Consider the following 23,832-nt stretch of genomic DNA (forward strand, 5'->3'; position numbering starts at 1 on the left):
AATTTGTATTGAAGATAGTCTACTGCTGAGGCTTTGAGGTACAAACCACATGAACAAATCCAGTATTATTAATGAGATAACACAATATAACCCTAACACAATATATCAGGGAAACTGAATACAGATCATTCGTATAGCAACACAAATGTATTTGTACAGAGTCCTCCAACACCAAGGCAGTTCAAACTACTTTAGGCTTAAAAAAAGTATATCCTGTAAACAAACAAGGTATCTTAAAAAGACATTTAACAATAAAATACAAGATCAAAATAATATCAAATTGAACAGAACATAGTAAACCAAATACATTTCAAACGTATTCAACCTGGATCTGGTAACAGCCAGGATGCTACAAGGTGAAATAAAATAAAATATGGGAAGATCTGTCTCCTTTAATTGTTTGTTTGATCAGGTCCAAATGTTTTGTAATATTGTAATTGGACTCCACCCTACTTCATGATGTAAAACACAATATTACATTTGGGAATTTGCGCAGAAAGACATAATGTAAAATACGCAATCTTCTAGTCAATTATTTAAGAGTAACAGGAATAATAGAGATAATTTGTCTGCTTGTTCTGCTGATCTATGCTCCACATTATCCACTAGATGGCGGTAATGCCTCTATAAACTGGTTTGACCACCATTAAAACTCAAAGAAGAAGAAATACTACCAACACAAACAAACAGCTGACATGATTTTCTCTGTTAGTATGTAACAGAGTGGGTCATGTAACCTGGATTTTACACAGTATAGTGACTGCTGGCAGGTTTGTACTGCTGACTATTAGTTTACTGTGACCTTAAATGAGATATTGTTTCTTTAGCCACAGCTTTACCTAACTATCCAACAATGAATCGCCTAATGCTACATCATAATTAGGTTTAACTTCATAATGACTGTCATTGATGTGTTTCTGTGTCCTGATGAACATGTGGTGTTGCCTGGCTGTTGAAGGGGAAATGCACAAAGAAAAAAAAGCATGCTGTGTTATTGTTATTAACGTGATTTGTGACTGTAAGCTATTATTTAACTTAGCTTGTCTTAAACAGTGACCTTATTTCATGACAGCTTCACAACTGTATGACCTTTAACTTTATTTAATCTCTAGGTGCAAAAAGATGAATAAAAATCAATGCTGTCTGTTATTTTGGGCAGTTTTAGCAGCTTATCAGTGCAAAAAAAGTGCATTTTGCTTGATTTAAATATTTATCTTAATTAAAGTCATTACTCCTGTTTGGAGCTTCAGATACGCTGTAAAATGTTTCATTATACCTGTATGTCTGATTTATGTTAACCATTGCTGGTAGAAGTACTCAGATCCTTTACTTAAGTACAACTACCAATACATAGCCTAATATAAACCTATTTCATTACAAGTGAGTTCTTCTTCTTCTTCTTCTTCTTCTTCTTCTTCTTCTTAATATTGTTATTATCATTATTATTATTATTATTATTATTATTATTATTATATCATTACATTAATAATACTGAAGCATCAGTGTTAGAGCAGCATGTTACTGTCATATGCTGGAGGTGGAGCTAGTTTGACCTACTTTCTACAGTAAGATAGTTGAGTCCAGTAGTTTATCAAAAGGCTCGGCAGATGAATAGAAACACAACAGTTTTGACACAGAAATCTGTTATCAGTTTTTAAATTTTATTGTTTTGTTCTGTTCTGTTTTTAGCCGTATCACTATGAAGAATATGAGAATAATATATGTTTTATTTGACTGTAAATCACTTTTTGTCAAACAAATGCAATATGACATAAAAACATGAAATATTTCCTTCTTTTTAGGGCTGAAACTAATGATTCTTTTCATTTTGATTGATTGATCTGTGGATTATTTTAAAATGGTGAAAAATGTCAATCACAGTTTTACAACATCCAAAGTCAGTCCAAAACCCAAAGATATGTAGATTATTGTCACAGAAACTAGAAAATGTTAACATATTTAATGAAAGCTGGAACCAGAGAACATTTTTGATATTTTGATGATCCTTTATCAAAATAGAAAAAGCTATAATTCAACAATTCCTTGCAACTCTACTTATTTGCTGTTAAAACAGCCTTTATCAAAAGTGAAAACCGAGTTAGGGTAAGGGTTACCACTTCAATACTTTTTACATATTGGGCTTTTATAAATTTGGAATAAAAGTAGAAAATATGTGAAGGAAATAAATTGGCACATATTTTCTTTTGCACATATAGCAGAGGGTCTGTGGGAGCCCATAAAAATGATTGAACAAAGTAAAATGTCAACAAATGGTCAGGTATTTGTGTGACGTGTCATTTTAAAATGTGATAAATAGTATTTAAAATCTAGTACCAGCATTGTAAATGTTCAAAAATATCATAGGTCATCATGTTAAGTGGAAAAGCTGCAAAGCTAAACTCAAACTCCCTAAACAAGAGGGAGTTAGGACTGGCCATGATAGATAGCCTCAGCCTTGTTATGAATGTCAAAAAACTGAACCTGACTAAGTCCTTCAGTGCAATTTGCTACTATGACGAGACTATTGAGTCTTTATTTAACACTCTGTCCACACCAAAAGTGTTTCACACACATATTACAGTCATCTTTCTCAGAGTCAAAAGTCTGGTTGTATGTTCTGATACATCACTGCCTCCTGACGAGAAGGTTTACGTCTTTGCTTCTCTAATATGTCTCCTCCCAAACAGAATGAGTTATCTGTCTTTAAAGCAGATTTATGTTACTGGTTGTGAGCTTTTAACAGTTTTTTTTCTTTTTCTTTCCACAGGTGCGTGCCGGAAATGAGTAGCACTTTCCACTTCCTGGTTTCCCGCGGTGACTTCCACCATGGCCGTTTTCTGCTCGTCTTGTCTCGACAGTCCTTGTTGCTCAGACTGTTCAGCTCCAGAGCCCAGATCAGCCGCAGCCTGCAGGAGAGCTACAGGCTGCTGCAGCTGCCTGATGAGAAGAACAGCAGTCCTGCGCAGGTGAAGGAGGCCTACCTGCGCCTGGCCAAACTCTACCACCCAGACTCCGGGGCTCCGACAGCAGATCCAGTCCTGTTTGCTCGGGTTGAGGAGGCCTACCGCGCTGTACTGGCACATCAGAGCAAGACCAAGCAATCCGATGAACGGAAAGAATCTGAAGATGAGTCCAGAGGCCTAGTAGCACCTCAACATAGACACTACCTCAGCTATGAAGGTGTAGGTTCAGGCACACCCAGCCAGCGTGAGCGTCACTACAGGCAGTTTCGTGTCGATCGGGCATCTGAGCAGGTTTTGGACTATAGACAGAGAGAGCACGAGAGGGCAGCTGCTGCAGATGGGATGCTGGTGGAACGAGACATGCGTCAGCGCAGTAAAAAGATCAAGATCACCCAAGCTGTGGAAAGATTGGTGGAGGACCTGATCCAAGAGTCCATGGCCCGTGGAGACTTCAGAAACCTTGGTGGAGCTGGAAAGCCCCTCAACAAGTTTGAGTACAATCCCTATGCTGATCCTATGACCCACAACCTCAACCGCATCCTCATTGACAACGGTTACCAACCACCCTGGGTCGTCACACAACGCGACATCCGAGATTCAGCTGCACAGATCCGAAAGAGGTTATTGGAAGGGAGGGCCAGGCTGGGTGACCCCATGACCCAGAGAGAGCGCAGCCAATGGGAACAGCTGTGCACATCTGTAGAGGAAGAGCTGGTGAAAGTTAATAAAATAGTGGACAATTACAACCTCATTGTACCGATGATCAACATGCAAATGGTTCATTTCAGTTTGTCCAGAGAGATCGACCGGGCGGAGAAAGGAGTCCGCCAACACCGACTGGACCAGCAGAGAGAGAGAGAAAAAGACAGAGAGAGGAGGAAGGAGGAGAAAAAAAGAGCCAACACAGCAGCTAAGCCTAAAAACACAAAACCAGGCCTGATATCTTGGATGTGGAATTTGCTCAGATGAAAAACTAAAACTGAATCGAAGTGAATGGAAAGAGTATTTGAGACCTTTGCTTTATTTATTATGTTTCAGACAGATTTCTCACCTGCTTATTTGCCCACCGTCCATTAAAATGCTGCCACACAATCAATTTTACTGTTTGTTACTACTGATAATGTCCATTTTAATTCATTTTAGTGTGCATATTCACAGTATTGAACAATTATGGTTGCTTTTACTGTAAAGCGTGAGGCACTGCATGTGCTTTTAATGCAGGTGACATGAAGACATTTTATGATACAAGTTGTTTCTGTGAAATTACAAATCTAAAAATCTGAATATAACATTGTGACTTTTGGTTGCTATATGACATTAAAGGTTAAATAAATTACAACTCCATAGTAACGTTTTGTCATTGAGAGTCATAAAATTTGAACCTGGAAAAAACAACAACATAACGTCTCATTCTAGTCTGGCAGCTTCTCCAGTTGTTGCAGGGTTGCAGATGATGACTGGCTCCTTGCTGCTGGCTCCGTTATCTGCGGCTACCCTGTGTAGAGCCTGAGCCACGGCCCGTGATGGAGTCATCACCTTGGTCCAGTCATGGGCGATGTACTGGTGGTACGGATCATGAGAGCTCTCCAGCTTCTTGGAGCGAATGTAGCTGAGCATGATGCCAAACGTGAAGAAGCTGAACATGCCAACCACCAGAAGAATGTACATGATGCCTGGAGCCTGAGTGTGAGCCCTGACTCCAGCCGTGTGGTGCACAGCCTGCTGGGTAGTGTAGTTCTGAGATGTCGGCAGAGGGAGTATGCTGGTGCTGTTGAGGCAGTGCTGCAAGAAGGAGAGCAGGAGTGACTGCAGCTGGGTGGTGTTGATGTGAGACATGGCTGACCTCTGCTGGATGTTCAACGAGCTGCAACTGAGGTTGGAGAGGAAGACACAAGGAAAAGGAAAGTGCTAAACATCATCATATAATATTTCACAGTTTATTTAGTGTGATTAATATCTGAATCACTCCCCACAACAGTCCCAAGAAGCAACCGACAAATAAAAGAAAGATTTATGTTTTGCAATTGGCTAGCTCAAAGGTTACTGAAAGATTTAAGATGTTTAACCATAAAATATACTTTGGACAGAATAAGTACATATTAGGACATTAGAGAAAAAAAGATGGAGTGGGAAGAAGCAACAGATCTCTTAATGATTGTAAATAAAACTCATCTGGGAGAAGGATACGAAGGAGAAATTAGTTTTTGTATTCTGAATTTCTCAGAAAAAATAACTTGTATTAAGTTGCATGTTAGATTGTCTTCACATGTTAACATTTCAAATGTATTTCCAGACCTCAATTTAACAAACTTGAGCTTGAATAGTGGGTACAGTATTTATTGGCTGACATTTCAGAGTTAGTTTCGGTGTTATGAAAATGAGGGTGACATGATAATTAAATTAAATTCTAAAAATGAAGGTTCACATTATTACCCGAGCATTGTCCAGTAGAAGAAAAATCCTACCTTTAAAGGATCTGGAATCAGGAGACATAGATCATTTCATCCCTGCGTTATTCGTCTCTTGCAAGACTACAAGCAGCTGGCAGCCTGATTTTCCTAAACTACAGCTTAAATTGAGACGTAGTCCCCTACCTTCCTTCTCCTAGTCACATAATGTGCCCACCCTAATGCTCATACTTTTACGTGGAAGAGATGTGCAACATGTTCAGCATGTCAACACATTTAATGAAAGGAGGAGGTCACAGGGCAAGGTGAAAATAAATGGTGTAGCATGACTTAAACCTCTGTCCTGTACTGCTGCAGTCAGCTACAACAAATAGTCCACTGTAGATGAGCATGTTTAGAATCAGGATAATTTTCACCAGACTTCATGAAAGCAATATTCATCTGTTAAGACGTCATGTAAACCATGAGAAAAGCACAATGAAGTTGCTTTAACACATATATATTCCTACTAAATGTGGCAAAAACGACTCATTTTGTCAGAGACTTGTTCCACCTGTTCAGAGGACCATCATCTTTTATGGCTGGCTCACCTCAGATGATTAAGAGAGGTGTTGAACAACAGTAAAGAGTGAATGTGATGCCTCGTATTATAAAACATTGGAAATTTGCAGTGTTTGAGAAGTGAGTCTGTAGGAGTGTGTGGTCATTTTTGGGACGGCGCTGGGCTGCAGCAGGAGAACAAAGCCGCTTTGAGACAGGAGACAGACTGCAGCACAGAGCTCAGACAAGATTGAGTTACAACACAATCACCTCCAAATGTCCTTTAACTCACTTGCTGTGTGTGTGTGTGTGTGTGTGTGTGTGTGTGTGTGTGTATGTGTGTTGCCTGAAACCTACAATGAACAGGACACCGATATACATTTCTGTATTCATACTCTGTAGGACGATTAGCAGGCACAACAAACATTTTCAGACAAAGTATATGTATTCTTTTTATGATGGGCATTTTATTGAAAGTTGAAAGTTTGAACAAAGACTAGAGTTATTTAACAGATACATATATAGATATTAACACCCCATGTACATACACCTACAAAAGAGATAGAAAAACATGTACACACACTGACATTTACTCCAGGGTTCAGCACAGCACTGGATTACTAGACTGACCTCTAATTCACAGAGAGCCAGGTAATGAAAGCCCCCCCTGTGAACATATTGATCAAGTTTGCTCAACATTAAGTATGTGATCTAGATAAATGACCCTCTCATAAACAGCCAGCTGAGCCGTTGTGGATGATTCTGCATGCCACTGCCTCGAGCTCAAAGATTAACTTGTTGCCCATTTCTTTATACATTGCATTGCATGTTACTCAAACATGGTTTCCGAGCATCAGGAGTTATGTCCATAGCCAGGTCTCTTGTCTAATGTTTTTTGACCTTGATAGAAGGGTTGCACAATTGTTTCTGCAATAAGGAAAGGATCTATGGAGCAATGCCCCTGCATGATAATGATCTCTTAAGCAATTCTTCAATTAGGCTGCCAGTGGGACACAATCGAAGTATATACAGCATATTTAAAATACATTAATTGTATGTTAAAAAAAAAAAAAAAACAACAACACAAAAAAGCCCCAGTGGATAACAATGATCTAAAACATTTACTTTATACGAGCTTAAACTTGGACAGGTGTGTGGACTGGGACAAACATACATTGAAGCAGAATAGAGAATTTCTGCTTAAGCCGAATAAAGACATCCTGTTTAAGCCTAAAAACCCTGAAGCTGGTTGGGATTGAGCGGCTACATTAGGTGCTAATGTGCAATGCCATCATATCAGGGTTGCCACACTCACTGTCATGCAAGAATCAAGACAATAAGATATCTCAAATCCTTCGATACTCACATTAATTCATATTAATTTGATGATTTAAGGCAAGATTTGACACAACACTTAAAGGCCTCATTTGTAACCTTGAAATCATGAAAAACCAACTATACAGATAGATTTTTGATGGTAAAACTGCAGCTATACTAACACAGCTTTCCATTGTCACAGTTTAAAACATTTCAATTGATTGACGAGGTGAGCGACCCAAATTTGTAAGTCCTTTAGTATCTTCATGAGGACATTTTATAGACAACTTTTACAAATAACTGATAAATTAATTGATAAAAAAAAAAGAAATGAATTATCCTTTCTTGACTTTGAAGGCTATTTCTCTTCAAATCCACAAACTTTCAGGTATTTATGATTCTCTTGAATAACACACTCTACTGTTGTTTAAAGGAAATCTGTCCCATCTTCTGTTCTGCCTTCTGTACCATCAGCTTCTTTCTTTCACAGTTAATCATGAAGGTTGCATGTCCAACTGTGTGAGCAAGACATTCAAAGTCAGTCTCTTGTAATTATGTAAAATTGTTTGTAAATAACGAAGCTTGACTCTTGCAGACATTATCTTTTTTACTTGGTAGATGCAAAATTACAAATAAAAGCACAAAAATACATCTTTTCTTATGTGTCATACCATTAACTTTTCCTAAATCTGCAGGTCGATAATAATAATAATCTCTACAATGGTGGCTCGTAAGGTAAAGCATATTTGGAGATCTCAAGTTACACTCACCTTTAATAATGTTACTCTAGCTGCACCCCGTCACAGTTGTCTTTTGATTCTAACAGCCTGGACATAGAAAAAGAAAAAGTCAATTATTTAGATAGGAGAAACAACAACAGCAACAACTAAATAGTCTGCTTATTCTTGTGAAATGTATTCAAGTCATTTGCTGTATTTTTCTACCAGATAAAGTTGATTGTGGTGAAGATATTTACAGAACTAGATATCATTATTATTTAGCCATAAAATTCATCACATTGTATACTGTATGAAATTTGATGGCATTATTTTAGGACCCCTGATGCTTGTTACAGAAGTCTTTAGTGTATGTACTGTACAATATACTGTATGTAAGTTAAATGTGCAGATTCAAAACTTAATTGCCTCATTAATACATGACATGAAAGACAAATGACTCACTCTGCCTGAGCCCTAAGAGCTCTGCGGGCCTCCCGAGCTTCGTGCTCCTCTGAAATCTTCTTGTAACAGTAGACAAGAATCAAGATGAGCCACAGCTGCAGAACCACGATCAACACGTACATCATGATCTCTGAGATTACCGCTGTCATGTCCCGATTGGCTGGAAAGGAAATACCGACAATGTGTAGCATTATAAACAAAGGTTTAGTTTGTTATGTGATATTGTTAATATTAATATGTCCTGCCATTCTTGACTTATGTGCCACATCAACTGGTAAATGTAGTTCCTCTACTGGCCACTAGATGCTGTAAGATCCCAGAAAACTCCAACTACAATATTTTGAAAGAGAGGAAACTCCAAATTTCTCAACAGAAAGTCAAAGTAAACCCAGGTTCCTCATTTTGCACACTGTAATATTTGCTGCAGTATTTAAATGTGTTGTTCATAGAGAGTCAAAGTCCCATCTCACTTCTGGACAAGCTTATATTAGGCTTGTTTTGTTACTCGCAGCTATGTGGAGTGTTTCTTTGACTCTTTATGAAGAGAAAAGTATGTTTTGGAGCATGTTTATTTGATTGAGAAATAACTTAGTCAGAGTGGCTGGCTGCTCCTTGTTTGACTCACAACAGCTCCACCCAGACTTCACTTCATTTCCCTACTTAAGCTTCAGAAACTAATACAAATGTGTGTTTTTGCCTGCACTGTTCTATTGTCTGTGTTTCTTGTTATTGTGAAGCAACCTTGGGTTTTGTGAAAGGCTCTAAGTTATTATTATTATTATTAGTATTATTATTATTAAAAATGGCAGCAAATTGTACTGTAAATCCATATCCTTCAAAATGGCCCTTTAGAAATTTAGTGTACCCCCCCCCCCCCTTTACAACAGTCTAGTCTATGCATTTCATTGTTTTTAGTGTAATGTCGCCTTCCAGTCAAAGTATTTCACATGATTGTACTTATGTAACCGGAGTGACAATAAGTATCTTGCATCTTTAAATACCCCAGGCCAAAAAAAAAAAAACTAAACAAACATAGACTTTATTTTTGTAAAGTCTATGGGAAAGATTTAGTGGAGTGACTGTTAACTGGAAATGGTCCTTGTCAAGATGTGAGGTTTGATAGAAGCAGTGGAATGCAAGTAATGTACGGCTCATATGACCTTGGATGGTCAGATAGTAGCAGAGCTGCCTTCAAATTTTAAGCTCTTGCTTTTTTCCTTGGTTTTTACTTCATCTAATGTTGCATGAATCGTCTTTCGATACACAGACTGATTCACTGGTCGAACTCCTCCAATGAGTTTTTTGCTTCTGAGAAAAATCAGTGTATATATACAACTCTAAACTGCTCTGTCTCTCTAATTGGAGTTGGACCTAGGTGCTCATGTTTAGATTTTAAAGTGGACATATTGTGCAAATTTCCATGTCTATATTCTTTTTAAATCTGGGGCTCTACTTGAATATCTTTGCATAATAGATCCAAAAACTTTACCAGCTTCTGTCTGAAACGGGTCATTTTCTCTTTTCTGATTAGCTCGCTTACAGAAGTGGCGTTAAACAGCTTGGAAGGCTATGTCAACAAATCATGAAACAAACTAAAGTAGATTCCACTACTTTTTTTCATTCTTTACTCAAAATGTCAGCTTCTCGAATATATCTGTACATGTTGGAGGTAGAATTTGATCCGAAATATGAAGGCAGCAACTTAACAAGTAAGGCTATAGAGCAGAAGGCTGTTAATGGTCACACACAACTAGCCAATGTCATCTCGTCAGCAAGGTATAAAAAAACTTGCTGCTCTGAACACAAATGAAGTGTTCCCTTTTAATCACAGAAATATCCCAACCTGTAAGGCTTGAATGTGATTTATCTTAAATAGGATAAAGATGCTATACACTGAAATGGGGGAGAGGAGACTCATAGCAACTCTTTTCACAGGTACACCCCACCTTACCTACTGCCACCACGTTGAGCTCCACCTCCTTCTCCACAGTCACATCCTCATTATACACTGGAAGCAAGAGGGTGCGGTGGATGGTGCAACGGTATGTCCCCGTGTCATTGAAAGTGACGTTGTTGATGTAAACAGCTCCTATCTGAATATCACTGTTTTTTGTCCCATGCCAGTCCAGACGTGCACTGAAATCTTCGTGGAGGATGTCGGCACTGGGGTGGTCATAATGGAAAATCTGAAAGTGGCCAAAAAAAAAAAGAAAAAAAAATGGAGAATCTTGTAGGATACATGTATACATATTCTTGTAATCCAGGGAAGGTTTGCTGTGCTCTACAATGTAGTGTGTCCCTTTTCATAAAGAAGGGGAACTACTGCTGATATTTGACTAATGTATAATAATAATACTATGGTGTTTAAATCTACATGTGAAAGTTGAGTGCCTTGCTCAACAGCGTCTTGATAATAGAAAAGAGCCCTTTTTGTACCCTAACTCAGTTCCTTCAATGAGCTAGACCGACTCACATGTCTGAACTCCTCTTCTCCCAGGGGTTTGAAGTGCCAGTCTACAGTGGCTCGGGCAGAGACCTCCTCTCTTCTTTTACAGGAGATGCAGCCCAGCAGGAACCCTTCTCCTGCCACAGCCTCGGTCAAGGAGTCCACCTCCGAACAGCCGCCGTGGCACTGAGACACTGCAGGTAAAAAGAGAGAGAGAGAACAGGGAAAGAAGAGTGGAAATAGTATGATAAAAAACAACAAGAATCTGAAGGAAAAGGAGACATTGATGAAAGAGAGGAGACAACTTTTCATATAATATTAGTAGACTTTATCCCACATTTTTGAGTGTGTTTTCATCATAAAGTGGGCTTATTGTTTTTGTTTTAATCCCTCACTAGGCAAGGTAAGGCAAGTTTATTTGTGTACTGTAGATCCGGTTGCTTTACAGAGCTTTTTAAGCAGATGTTATAACAGTAAAATAAAATACAATAAACAATAAAAAATAAATTACATTGAGTAAAACAAGGAAGGTACGCTTTAAGGCCCACATTCAAATGAGACCCTTAATTAGTGCTTTATAAAAGGAAAGTGGAATATTCAACTTTACATGGATCCTGAGAATAATTTAAACAAAACACAGTTGTCATTTTGTTTACAGTCTATTGATATCCTTTCTCATGGTGCGGCCCCTTTAAATAATATTCATTTAAAGTTTTTGTAAAGCTCCGAGAAGATTCACAAAAAGAGATTTCAGTTCACTCACAGAACTCACTCTCAATTGTAAAACTAAAACCACCAACACAAATCATTCTCATAATTAAAAGCAGGACATAAAGGAGTTCAGACTTACCAAAAAGACTGAAGAGTACTAAAACAGGCAACTGCCATATCATTTCTGCTGAAGCAATTTTTGGCCAAGCCATTTAACAAAATATTGAACTTTTCTTGGCATAAACCTGCGTTGTTTTGGTTCTGAGAGATATCTGCTGCGATTAAAATGACATTACTGAAATGATGCCACCTGACACCTGATTGCTTCCTTGTTCCACATGAGAGTCGACGCTTACATCCAGGCGGTCAGTCAATGAGTTCAACAGTCACAATTAGCAGCTGTCCAGTCCAGTTTTAAATTCCACAAGTGCCAATAATTACTGAAAGCCTCAGATCACAGAAAACGTTCACTAAAAAAGTTGTGGTGTGTCTTAGCAGCAGTTTTAAGTCTCTCCCCGGCAGTCCCGTCTGACTTTAAGGCAGCTATATTTAGAGTGTGTGAATCCAGGAGAGTTGGACATTGAGAGTGTTGAAAGCCAGCAGGAAACCTGAGATGATGAGACTTGATACATAACTATAACATAACCGTCTAATGCAAGACCAAAGCTTTTTTCTCCTTCTGATTTACAGACTGACAAGTATTCTTTCTTTTTAAGGATTTCATGTGGTGCTTTATTATACATACATGAAAAGTGAAAATATAATAAAGTGAAAATGTAGCCTCATGTTATACAGGCTTTAGTACTCAATTTTTCCCACACAGTTTACATACTTTTAAATGTATGTTTATTAAACAAGAACAACAGGTCTGACATGTAAAATCATTCCCCACATTTTGTTAAACAAATTCATTTGGACAAACACCTGCTTTGAGAGCAGCAAGCAGCCATGCAGGTCTGAAAGTGATAGCTAAACATACATATGTTTTACTGCTATGTGTCTGTGAATAAATGATCTGTCCTCCTCTCCCCCTCCACAAATCAGAGGTTATGGTCGGCTACACAGTCCTGCAATTGGCAGGGATTCAATGTTTTAACACAAGGACACTTCGGCAGGGGTAAAGCGCTTGCTCCACTGTTTTGATTGTTAGAATACTACAAGTACAAGTCACTATCTTAATGAGTCAGGAAGATGGTACAAATGAAAATCAAATGAAAAACATGCTACTCTTTTGTAACATTTACCAAACTGCCTTCAGGCTCAGGTCCAAACCTTCAAAATCAGCAGCAGTCAGGATTTTGAGAGGCTCTAATTTCCCTCAATCACCATCATTACAAAGTCATCAACCTCTTTCGCAAGTCCGTCCAGAGGCCCAATTAACAAATCAAAGGTTCAAGTTTTCCTTGCATATCTTTTATGCTGCCTTGGTGATTTTTATGACATATACTTATACAGACTTTTGGCAGTTCTTTCATGTGGGTGATGCCAGATTTTAGTGCACAGTGATGCAGAAATGAATAGCACTGAGCTCCTCTTTTCAACATTCTTCAGAGTTAGTTATACATTACATTTAACCCTTTAATAAATTTGCATCAAATCTGTCTTCCACTTAATGGCCATTGTCGTAAAGCAATGATGTATTAGCAAATTGTCCTAACATTAAAATGACCTTTATATGCTAACTTATTGGACATTTTTGCACTTTCACATGAGATGATACACAAAAGACAACAAAAGGATAGATATCTAATGATGACAGACACTAACTAAGCTGCAATCTAACATGAAACTAGTTTTAATAGCTGTTTCCACACTTGTACTGAGACATTAGTTGATTTTAATTCAGCTTATCAGTAAATGTTTTAGGTCATTTTTCACATTCATTGGCTCCAGATTCTCAAATGAAAGTAAATTTAATATCTTTTGAGCTTTGGACTATTGATCAGATAAAAAAAAGACGCGCCTGAAGGGCTCTGAGAAACTGTAATGGGCATTTTCACTGTTTTCTAAGGTAATGTAGACCAATCAATTTATCTAATAATCAACAAAATAATCCGCCAATTCATTGATAAAGAAAATATGTATTACTTGCAATCCTAATCCAATCTTCGTAAATATAATATTTTATTTCAGCTCCAGTTGTTTGTATATACCACATAATCATATTCATATTCATTTAGAGTTCAAAACCTTTTTAAGTGGCAGTATCACTCTTTTTCTTGTTCGTATCACATGCCTTCTGAGCTCAAGACTGACTTGCCCAGTGTCCTCTTGGTGGTCACTCTGCTCTGCATTCAATTTGTCTGTGATGAAACATGTTCAGAGTTACATTGTGTGTCACTGGAAATGATCTTATTTGCAATCGTATTCTTTTTGACTCAATTAAAGATTTTACATTGTCTTCCCTGATTGTGCTGAACTGGACTATACAGGTGCCAGCCACATTGGATTCTTTTGTTTCTTTGGCTGATCTTTCTCTATTCGTTAAGCCAATGAATTGACAACCTAATCCATCTTGTTTCGAGAATCATACAACTTGCTATCAATAAGCACTATGTGATTTACCTCTCAATATTTAATGTGTAATGTGTGCTTGGACCCTTCAGGCACCTCTACCAACTCTATTCATTAATAAATCGTCGTCCCACTTATTTCAGAATTATTTGACTAAACTTTTCTCTTTTGCTCCATTACTAAAACCATAAAATATCATATTTATTAACAGTGAAATATAGTTTATGTTCTTATCAGCTTTGGTATCTGCCACTCAAGGGTCTGACAATCATTCAATGCCAGTTGTCCAGTCCAAAAAACAAGGTCACTGAAGTCAAGGCTGTCAAAACAGACATTGACTGAAGACCTCAACTTGCATGCTGACTGTGGTGACGAAGAGATTCACGTGGTAGATATGACTGGTGTGTTGATATGATGAATGTAAGGAGTTGTTTAAAAAAAAAGAAAGTCTTGTCATGTCAGGTCAAATTAATCATGTCACGCTCTCAGGCCGTACAAATAAAACAAGTCAAAAAATGTCCCAAAAAAGATGTCTAGTGTTCATGGGAAGGATACAGGCTGTGTTTCTGCCAGCGTGTGTGTGTGTTTGTGTATTTTGGCCGCTCTGGAGGTCAGGGATGTTGTCATGTGATGTAACCGGATGACATAGTGAAGCATTAAGCTGCTGATAAAGGCCCTCACCTCTTTTAACCTTGTGGGAGCCTTTTTTGATAAATGATAATGACAATAAAAATCTACCAGAGCAATCCTGAAAATTACACATGTGACTAGGAGAGAGTGAAAGAAAGACCTTGGGCTGACACACACACACAAACACACACAAACGCAGACACACACACACACAAACACATGTAGACACACACACAGACACACAACTTCAAGGAAATGTTGACATATGATAAACCCTGTTACGTATATGGGGGTGGGCTGCACCTCTGTGACCCAACAAACGCATGCACACAGTGAGTGACACACCTCCCTCCTCACTATGCTGGTGATGTTTCTTTTATTTTTAGCACAGATCGAGTTTCCAGTCACCGATTCAGCAGCTAGAAGTGCTCAGCAACACTTCCCTCCCCTGTAACCTGGAGCCGCTTCTTGCCCCTGGCTGCATATGTAACAGCGATCTCCGTCCTCTGTTTTGAAGTGGAGCCAGTGAAGTGTTGATCGCAGGAGGCAGTCACACGGAGTCAGAAGACAGAAGATGCCCGGTAAACCTATGGAGAATTTGAAATTGCTAAGTCATTGTGATGCTCTGCCATCGATTTGAGAGGATACAGATGCAAATGTTGCTGGTTGAGGATCAAAACTGATAAGCAGGTAAAGGCAAATTCATTACACCAAGAGACGTGTAGATTTTCAGCATATACGCTATGAAATGTATTTTCATGTTTTTAATTAACCCTACTTAAAATAATAGAGCTGACATCATTTCTATCAGGGTTGCACATTTATCTGCTTTACAGCTTCTACAAGTTAGCTGCTGAAGTGTGATGATAGGTGTCCCAATGTGTTTTTTCCAAAAAGTCTCAAACAGTGAGGGCTCAAAGTTGTGGAAATAAGACTAAAAAGTGCAAAGTACGAACATACAATTACTGAATTTATCAACAGAAATTTAATCATCAACTAGTTTGATAATGGGTTATATGTTTCAGTATTTTTTTTAAATAAAAATGCCCAACATTTGTTTAATCCAGCCTCTCGCTTGTGAGGATTTGCCGCTTTTCTTCATCTTAAATGGCAGTAAACTGACCAACTTTGGGTTGTGTTTGAAGACTTATTGTTGATTAGTATTGACCCTTTCTGACCTCAAGAGCATGCAGAGCATTCACCATAGCACATGGCCCCTGGCACCCCTCGGCCCATTCTTCACACTGCTTCCATCTGGCTGCTGATACAGATCCTGGGCATGGAAGCAGGCATGGTATGGCAGGAGTTTTGTCCCCACTGCCACAGTATAATTAAACACAATACATTGGTAACTGCCATGCGTATGTGTACTATGTGTATAGATATGTGTGTATAAATGTGGACGTGTCCTGTGTGGATGTTTTCCATGTAGATATGTTGTGGATGTATATTGTATTTATGTATTTTTGTATTTATGTGACGCGTTACAGACTGTGGAAACAAATTAAATAAAGAATATAACTATCTATCTTCAGGAAACTATGATGGACAATAACCCTAATTATAATCAGATTAATCAATAATGAAGAAATGTGTTAGTTACAGCCCTACAATCCACAGCATTTACATTTTAAACCCATCCACGCCTGTCTTACGTCATCATTGCTGAAATTTATCCTATTTTGTTTTCAGCTTCAGACAAGGTGACCCATTGCTGGCCGTGTTTGCTGTACACGTCCTGGAGGAGACGATATCCAATGTCTTAGAGGCTGAATACTACCTATAATAGATCATGATACCGTATGGAGCGATGCTGCTGCTGGAGGCAGAAGGTGAGATGGATAATTCTCATCTCATCATATAGATTGTGCCAATTATGGCTCTGCATGTGTTTGTTCATAAGCAATGAATTTGTTATTGATGTTTTTTAAGACAATATATGCTCTCTGAATGCTCACAAACCCAACATATAGTTTTTTGGGGGCCATTTGTTGAGGGAAAGGATGAGGCAGAATCTACCAGATTAGAAAGAGGCTAACTGCACATCACATTATTAAACACAAGGGGTCGCAATGCCTCTTACATTTTAAGACATATACAGCAGCTCCCTTCAAATAAACTCTTAAAATATGCCAAATCTGTGGATTTACCTGTTTGTTGGTGGTGTACTGAGAACACATGTAGTAATGACCTCATGTTTAATGCTTTAAATGCAATCCCATGTCGATAAAGCTTGAATATAGTTTCATCGTCTGGTTTCTAGTCGCAGTAAAGCAACATTAGCTGAAGGCAACGATTATATTCAAGTTAATTCATGCGATTGCAGTTATTGGAGAATAACAGTGGTTTTCAGCAGGTTTCAGTGTGTTTGATATAAACAGCTGTCTTGACCTCGCCACATCCTCTGGACTGTTATTTTCCCGGACTGTACCACAAAGTTTGTCGGAGGGGTGGTCGCTCCTCTTGTGCCAATTTGAATATTTATTAACACATCAAAATACGCTTTATTTATAATTTTTAGAGTGCATTATGAGAGGCATTTTAGTGATAATGCTTTATTCAGATAAAGCGAAGAATTAATAATATTTATGTTTATGAGATACATTGTAAACCCCCTCCCCCCTCTCTGTATATGAAGAGTGCTTGCTTCGTTGGATTTCACTTTTGGACAAAAAACTCTTTGTCTCCTACTTTAAAGCTCACTTGGTTGCTTTAAATTTAGATTAATAGCGTTGTTTTATACGGTGGGAGAGTATTTATTTTATAAAAGTGATAATGGAAGACGTCGGCATGGTACTTTCACTGCTGCGAATTAAAGCTAACTAACGATAGATAGGCATCTTTTTTGTGTGTGTGGGCCATTTTGGCTAAAGGCTAAACTGCTCTAAGCTGCAGCCGGCAGATGCCTCTTGAAGCATCCAAAGTTATGTTGATGTGTTCCTGTGAAAAAGTGGATTTTAACATTACCTCCCGCACCGTTTCTCGGCTCATTTTTGAAGCCGAGCAAGATAACAGAAACGGAGGAAACTCATCCAATGGGAGGTAGGAGTCACAACTTAACACTTTTTTTAAAAAAGTATTGTTTTGGTTTGTTTTTTGAGGCTGCAAAGTGTGTTTCCTGTCTCCATAGTATAGCTATATACTTTACCAACTTTACTAACTTTCTTTAGATCATTCAAGCGTGAACTATGAGTGTGTTAAACTTGATATCAGAGAGGATCAGCTGTTCCTGAGCACTTGCTGCCTGTTTGTGTGCCTCAGTTTGGTCTGCATGTGAAATGGCTGGTGTAATGTAATGTAGTATGGTAAAAGAAAAAGCTTGAGATGGCCCCCTGTTTTATGGCACAAACAAAAAAAAGAGAGAGAGAGAGATCAAGCTTGTTGAAGGCTGCATGGAGGATTATGGTGGATTACTCTGGACAAACAAGTCAGTGCCAAGATTGTTCTTGTTCAAACAGATCACAGCAAATACTGTCAGACGTGCCTGGGCTCTTTGCCTTGGAAGTGCCTGCTTTGAAGGCAAACAATGGAGTAACACACACATATATATACACACACACACACACACATACATACACACGCATATACACAACACTTCTCTGTTGGAGGACACATCTGCTGTATGTGTTCATATAGTGTTGACCTTGTAATCTGTTTTGATAATTAGACCTCGCTGGTGTTGGTGTGTATTGAATTTTATGTGTGTGTGTTTTCATTTTTGGGTCGGTTTTAGGACAAGGTGTGTGTGTGTGTGTGTGTTTGTGTTTATTTCTTCGTCAAGGTTTGGAAATTCGGGTATCTGCGTTTTCATTCACCGACTGACATGTTTTAGGGGTTTCTTTGTGTGTGTGTGTGTCTGTTGATGAACATGCGGTAAATGTTAAGGGTGATGGTTCGGTCGTGAAATTGGAAATGCCAGTTTTACAAAGTTGCAGTGAGTGATCTTAGTCATGACCTTGTAAACTCAGTTTTGGCTATTTTTGAGTTTTTTTTTGAAGGGAGTAAATAAATAGGTGGTAAAATGGAAATAAAATCAAACCTGGGCAAACTTACACACATAATAAGAAACAAACTACACCAACATTCATATCAATCAGTCCCATCCATCAGATTTCAATGCAACTAATGATCTGTCATATGATATCTTGTATTCCCAGAACCAGCAGAGCAGACACTATCAAACACCAGACAGATATAGCTCCAGTATCACAATCATTTGTCCTAGTGGGAGGGTTAAACCGAGTTATATATCAAGTAAAAACATTGTAAGAACAGTGGCAGGTGGATATCGGCCGGCCTTTTGTATGCAAAGTATCTGCTCTTTTCACTCCTCGCAGGTAGCTACTTCCAGACGTAGATCTGTCTTTGTCCAAGGTTCAACTTCTTGCCTGATTATTGCTACTAATGCAAGCCCGAAATCTCCCAAAGGAAGGAGAGCGGACTATTGACGAAAGAGACGAAACTGGACAACGCAAGAGGTGCGGAGGAGAAAGGCGTGTGAGGCAGTTAAAAAAACACAGAACAAAGGGGGGAAGATAGAGAGCTTGGTAGACATTCTTGGCCAACACACACACAGACCAGACTAACGGATTGCCGAAAAGCACAAATTGAGAAAGCCTGTGCATTTATCTGACAGGCCTCCTCTCAACTTCCTGCCAAATCATTTTTAACTGTGAAGTAACACCCACAAAGCTGCCAAGTAGTGAGCTGTGGTGTGAACTCATGAGCTACGTTTTTTACCACTTGAAGAGCAGTTTTTACATATCTGATATTCACAGGAAATAAACAAATAGTGAATTACTTTTGAATTTTGGTTCATTCTTGATGAGTTTACTACTCCTCCTTTTTCTAAAACATATTGGATGTAATCATGACTCCGACATCATGATCATGATGAAACTCGACTCTAAAGATGTTTTCAACTTCGACCGAGAGAGAAAATTAAAGCTCTGAAGATGACTATGCCCTCTCCTGTGAGACCAGAAGGTATCATCCTGACTCCGCCGATCCCCGTCCCAACGCTGAATGTCCTGCCGCCGTCCTCGGACACAGAGTCCTGGTCTCGCTCACCCAGCCCCAGACTGTCCCGCTCCAGCCTCCACTGCCCACGGTCCCACCACCACCACCGCAGCAGGACCCGAACCAAAAAACGAAACGCGGAGGAGCAAGGCTGCGCTCGTAAGCAGCAGCAGCAGCAAGGTGGCGAAGCGCCGCAGATCGTAATAGAGGAACCCGTGGAGAAGAAGGGGACCATTCAACACAGGAGCCCTTCACGCTCCCCCTCTGTGGCCGCCCGGTTGGAGAGGGAAGAGCAGGGTCGGGACAGCCCTTCTCAGGACCTCCTCGTGCCACCTTCTCGCTCCTGGTCTCGTAGCCCCTCTCCCAGCCGGCGCTCACGTTGGTCCCTCAGGAGCCTCCTCAGCAGAGACTCTGACTGGGACAGCTGCAGGTTAGTGGTCAGTGTGCAGGAAATAATCACATTTTAAAGGGCTAGTGTGCAGCATTTGTTATTTTACGCTTAAATTAAAGATTTTTTTTATCGATCCAGTTGAAGGTTTTCTTTGAGGCTGGGTTTATTTATCGCACAAGCAGCAGCAGCAGCAGCACCACATAAGGTTGAGTGGCTTAGAGCACAGCGTCCGCACCGTCATCATCTCTTGTTTGACTGTCTCATGGGTAATCTATGCTTATAGCTCTGTAAAAACCTCAGCCAATTTGCATTCAGGCCTCCTGAGACCAGATTTGCCTGCAGCCACAGTCTAGTGTGAGTAGAGTGAGTAACCTCCTCATTTGTGTGCAGGTTGGTTGAGGAAATGTTAAGAAAAGGGCCTCACATCTGACAGATTTATACTTAGTTGACTTTTCACTAAATGGCACACGAGGTCAACTATTTTGGAGCGGGGTGGAGTTAATTAGCTAATGGCTAAAACTAGAGAGAACAGATTACACTGTTAAAATCCTGATTAAGTTCAGTTGATTTATGGTGCGTTGTAACATCTGATTTAAAAAAGAACATCATACATTTTTAAAGCTTTTATAATAAATTACCTCATTTCTGGGAATTTTAGTTTATTTGCACATAAAAAAAAAGAAAAGAAAACACATAATATTAAAAAAATAATAATACATGCAGATTTGTTGAGATTAGGAAAATAAAATAATAACAAACAGAAAAGAAATGTGCAGGAGGAGCCAATAAAACCCATCAGGGCTTATCAGGTGACCCTCATATAGTGAAATACACAACCTTCAAAACGTAAGAATGAAGAAATACAGACAAATACGTACAAAAGCTGAACAAAAACATAAAAAGACCCCCCCCCCCCCAAAACATATAAAACTACAGTGTTACAAGTGTGATGTAAGCAAAACAAAAAGGTAAACAAAAAGAAAGTGAGATCTCTTGTTGTGGGAAGGGAAGAGGGAGGGAAGGAGGGAGGGAGGGAGGGAGGGAGGGAGGGAGGGAGGAGTAAAAACTGAGCCGGGACAGTCACAAGGAGCTAGAGGCGGGGTTCCTGCGCCATTTATCCTTCGTCTGAAGCATGATATCACCTTCAGCCAATGGGAGTGGGCTCTCGGTCTGATGATGTCATGTGGGTCCAATCAGAGGAGGTCCTGGGCACCACTGCAGTGGGCTACAGAGGGCAAGTAAAGGGTGATTTCTCTCCTTTTTTCTTTTTTTTTTTTTTTTTTTTTTGCTCCACACATGAACAGCTGTGGCCCCCCTCGTCCTCTTCAGTTTACACGTCAGTATACGTTTGACCCAGTTATGATATATATACATTTACTTTTTAGTTATGACCCTTTACAATGGTAGTTTAAACTAGTCCCCTTTTTAATCAATCAATCAATCAATTAATCTTTATCTACACAGCGCCACATCACATCGAAAGTCATAATTTTTATAGTGATATTGTTTACGGCTTAAAGGACACAAGTGAATTTAAATATTTAGGTTTAGAAAATGCACTTTTTAAAAAAAATTTTTATATAAAGGTCTTTCAGATAAGTCATAAAAGTAATAATCGTATTCGCTCTAACTTGGGTGATGAGATGCTTTTTCATTCATGATCGCAAGCTAAACCACACAGAGATTTAATTTCTCAAGACTAATTTTGGATACTTCTCAATATTCCTCTTTTTTATTTTTATGTAACCAGGTAAAAATCCCTTTGATGTTGGTTAGCTTTTTGTTTAAAGATCTGGACATCCAATACAACATCAGGCACATATATATAAATCACTACTAAAAACCACATGACTAGAACAATAAGGGCATCAATAACTATATTTTTTTGTATGTCCATGAGGTTTAGTCAAATTTCAAAATAAATGAATGAATACTTTGCACACATTGTTTTTTTTTTTGTGGGCCCAGCATAAAATTTCTGCTTTTAATCCATTTTGAGAGAATATATTAGATTATGGCAGAAATGTCTAAGTGGTGTATAACCATAAAAACTTTGTACCAAATAATTAAACACTAAATTCTCAATACAGTTGTTCTGAATATTACATTTAATCTGGGGAATCATGTAAACCACGAACCATTTCAATCATTTTTTAAATGAAGTAATTATTTGTATCAGTCTACTGAAATGCACTGTACGTGGATAAAATCATCAAATGACATAAAATTAAAATAAAAATACAAAAAACAAACCTGATGCTGCTTTTAAGACTTGCTGCTCATCTTACCAACCCTTATTAGTCACTGACCCAAGGTTCAACAAGCAGAGACAAAGCAGTTACAGAACAATAGTCAGTGTTAAGAAAACTAAAATAAACTAAAATAAGCTAAAAAGGCAGACAGTTAATAAAGGGAAGACATGCAGTACGTTCTTTACTTCATTTATTTTGCATAACTTTAACAAGGCTTGTAAAGATCTGCCCCGGAGGCGGTTTTTTACGGCAGATGTGTTTTTTTATTGTTTAACATTGTTAACAGATTTGTCACAAATAAAATGAGCTGTGAGCAAACTGACACATGGTCCGCTCGAGCTGCACTGGAGATTCATTGTGAACGGCTCGCCCGAAAACTTCTCATTATTAGTTAATTCAAAGTGGCTGAGGAGGCCAAATATTCACATTTTCATTTTGTGACAGTGGGGATAAAAGGTTGTTGGGATTTTATAGATATGGAAACTATGTTCTCATTTTTTAATATTTGAGTAAAACAGGCTCAGGCAGTTCATCCTGAGTGTGTCTGTAAACCAGGGATGCTACAAAGGCTCGTAAAGACCTCCAATCTTCATCCAGAGTGGAAACTAGTGGAGAGATGAGGACAAAGGAAACACAAGACACAACTAAAGACACAAGTAGAACATTTTAGCCAGCTCTAAGGTAATTAAGCCAGAGTGATAATAATAGGTCAATATCTATGTATGCATTTATGTAATTTTGCGTGCCAGACATAAATGTGTTTTCCACCGCGCGGCCGACGGGGTTAAACCTCCTGCAGAGTCCTCGTCCTGCTTATTGTGATATAGGCGTGTCAAATGGGAATGATAACATCACATGCTGAGCTTCAAAAATATGTAGATATATATTTAAATAACTCGTACCACTTGATGATGATGATGATGATGATGATAAACTGTAAGCGGAGGAAAACAGTCTGAAGATGTTATTTAACACGTAACAGCACATTTTATATTCAGGGTGAATCATTGCAGCTCTGTAATGATTCAGATCGAAGGTTAATCCTGGAGCAACTCAACACCTGACCCTGGTAAAGTTGTCTTTTTAAAGTTTTTCTGAGACAAAATCAAACTGAACTCCTCGGTTTTTGTTTAATTTAATTTAATTTTTAGATTTGCAGATTGCAAAATAAAAATATAGGGGCATGATTACATGATCATTCACTTCACACCTCCACAAGGGCTTTACATATTTGACTTACATAGTTCAAAACTTACTGAAGACAGTTTTCTTGAGACCATTCTCATATTGTTGGAGGTTCAGCAGGAAACTAGTATCTCATGAGTGCTTTTCTTACAAAGCAGATATCAAAATACCAAACAGATATTCATCAGGATGTCAGTGAAACATCATTTTCTCTCATCAGTGTAGAAACTTTGAGACAGCGTTATAGAGCATGATGATAGTGTGATGATGATGAT

General features: G+C 38.7%; 4 protein-coding genes across 5 annotated transcripts in view; 2 read left to right on the forward strand and 2 right to left on the reverse strand.

Moving 5' to 3' along the window:
• The first annotated feature begins 704 nt into the window (after nucleotides 1-704).
• Nucleotides 705-4,278, forward strand: dnajc28 (DnaJ (Hsp40) homolog, subfamily C, member 28). The gene is made up of 2 exons (XM_053326727.1): nucleotides 705-770; nucleotides 2,768-4,278. Exon 2 carries the CDS (start codon nucleotides 2,781-2,783, stop codon nucleotides 3,930-3,932), a length of 1,152 nt encoding a protein of 383 aa, XP_053182702.1. The 5' UTR covers nucleotides 705-770; nucleotides 2,768-2,780; the 3' UTR covers nucleotides 3,933-4,278.
• Nucleotides 4,279-4,370: 92 nt separating this feature from the next.
• Nucleotides 4,371-4,799, reverse strand: LOC128366189 (potassium voltage-gated channel subfamily E member 1). Its single transcript, XM_053326870.1, has one exon. The coding sequence runs from the start codon at nucleotides 4,797-4,799 to the stop codon at nucleotides 4,371-4,373; it is 429 nt and encodes a 142-aa protein (XP_053182845.1).
• Nucleotides 4,800-7,675: 2,876 nt separating this feature from the next.
• On the reverse strand, nucleotides 7,676-16,370 carry si:ch211-225p5.8 (uncharacterized protein LOC555567 homolog). Its single transcript, XM_053326871.1, has 6 exons — nucleotides 16,366-16,370; nucleotides 10,883-11,120; nucleotides 10,361-10,595; nucleotides 8,410-8,569; nucleotides 7,999-8,055; nucleotides 7,676-7,743 (listed from the first exon to the last, which is right to left on the reverse strand). The coding sequence occupies exons 1-5, from the start codon at nucleotides 16,368-16,370 to the stop codon at nucleotides 8,010-8,012; spliced, it is 684 nt and encodes a 227-aa protein (XP_053182846.1). The 3' UTR covers nucleotides 7,676-7,743; nucleotides 7,999-8,009.
• Nucleotides 16,371-17,425: 1,055 nt separating this feature from the next.
• Nucleotides 17,426-23,832, forward strand: part of gramd1a (GRAM domain containing 1A) — a 33,498-nt gene continuing 27,091 nt past the window's right edge. Inside the window, exon 1 of one of the 2 annotated variants that reach the window (XM_053326916.1) lies at nucleotides 17,426-17,752. In XM_053326916.1, the coding sequence (XP_053182891.1) occupies nucleotides 17,613-17,752 (140 nt within the window). In that variant the 5' untranslated portion in view covers nucleotides 17,426-17,612. Of the gene's footprint in view, nucleotides 17,753-19,608; nucleotides 20,160-23,832 lie in introns of those variants that run through there. The other variant, XM_053326915.1, reaches the window with a different exon arrangement.

Source organism: Scomber japonicus, chromosome 10 (assembly GCF_027409825.1).
Source record: "Scomber japonicus isolate fScoJap1 chromosome 10, fScoJap1.pri, whole genome shotgun sequence".
Classification (NCBI taxonomy): Eukaryota; Metazoa; Chordata; class Actinopteri; order Scombriformes; family Scombridae; genus Scomber; species Scomber japonicus.

Coding starts and splice junctions, on each gene's coding strand:
- dnajc28 (XM_053326727.1), top strand. CDS start 2,781: ATGAGTAGCACTTTCCACTTCCTGGTTTCCCGCGGTGACTTCCACCAT.
- LOC128366189 (XM_053326870.1), bottom strand. CDS start 4,799: ATGTCTCACATCAACACCACCCAGCTGCAGTCACTCCTGCTCTCCTTC.
- si:ch211-225p5.8 (XM_053326871.1), bottom strand. Junction 10,596..10,882: donor GAGAAGAGGAGTTCAGACAT/GTGAGTCGGTCT, acceptor GGCCACTTTCAG/ATTTTCCATTATGACCACCC. Junction 8,570..10,360: donor GCTCAACGTGGTGGCAGTAG/GTAAGGTGGGGT, acceptor TTTCCTTTCCAG/CCAATCGGGACATGACAGCG.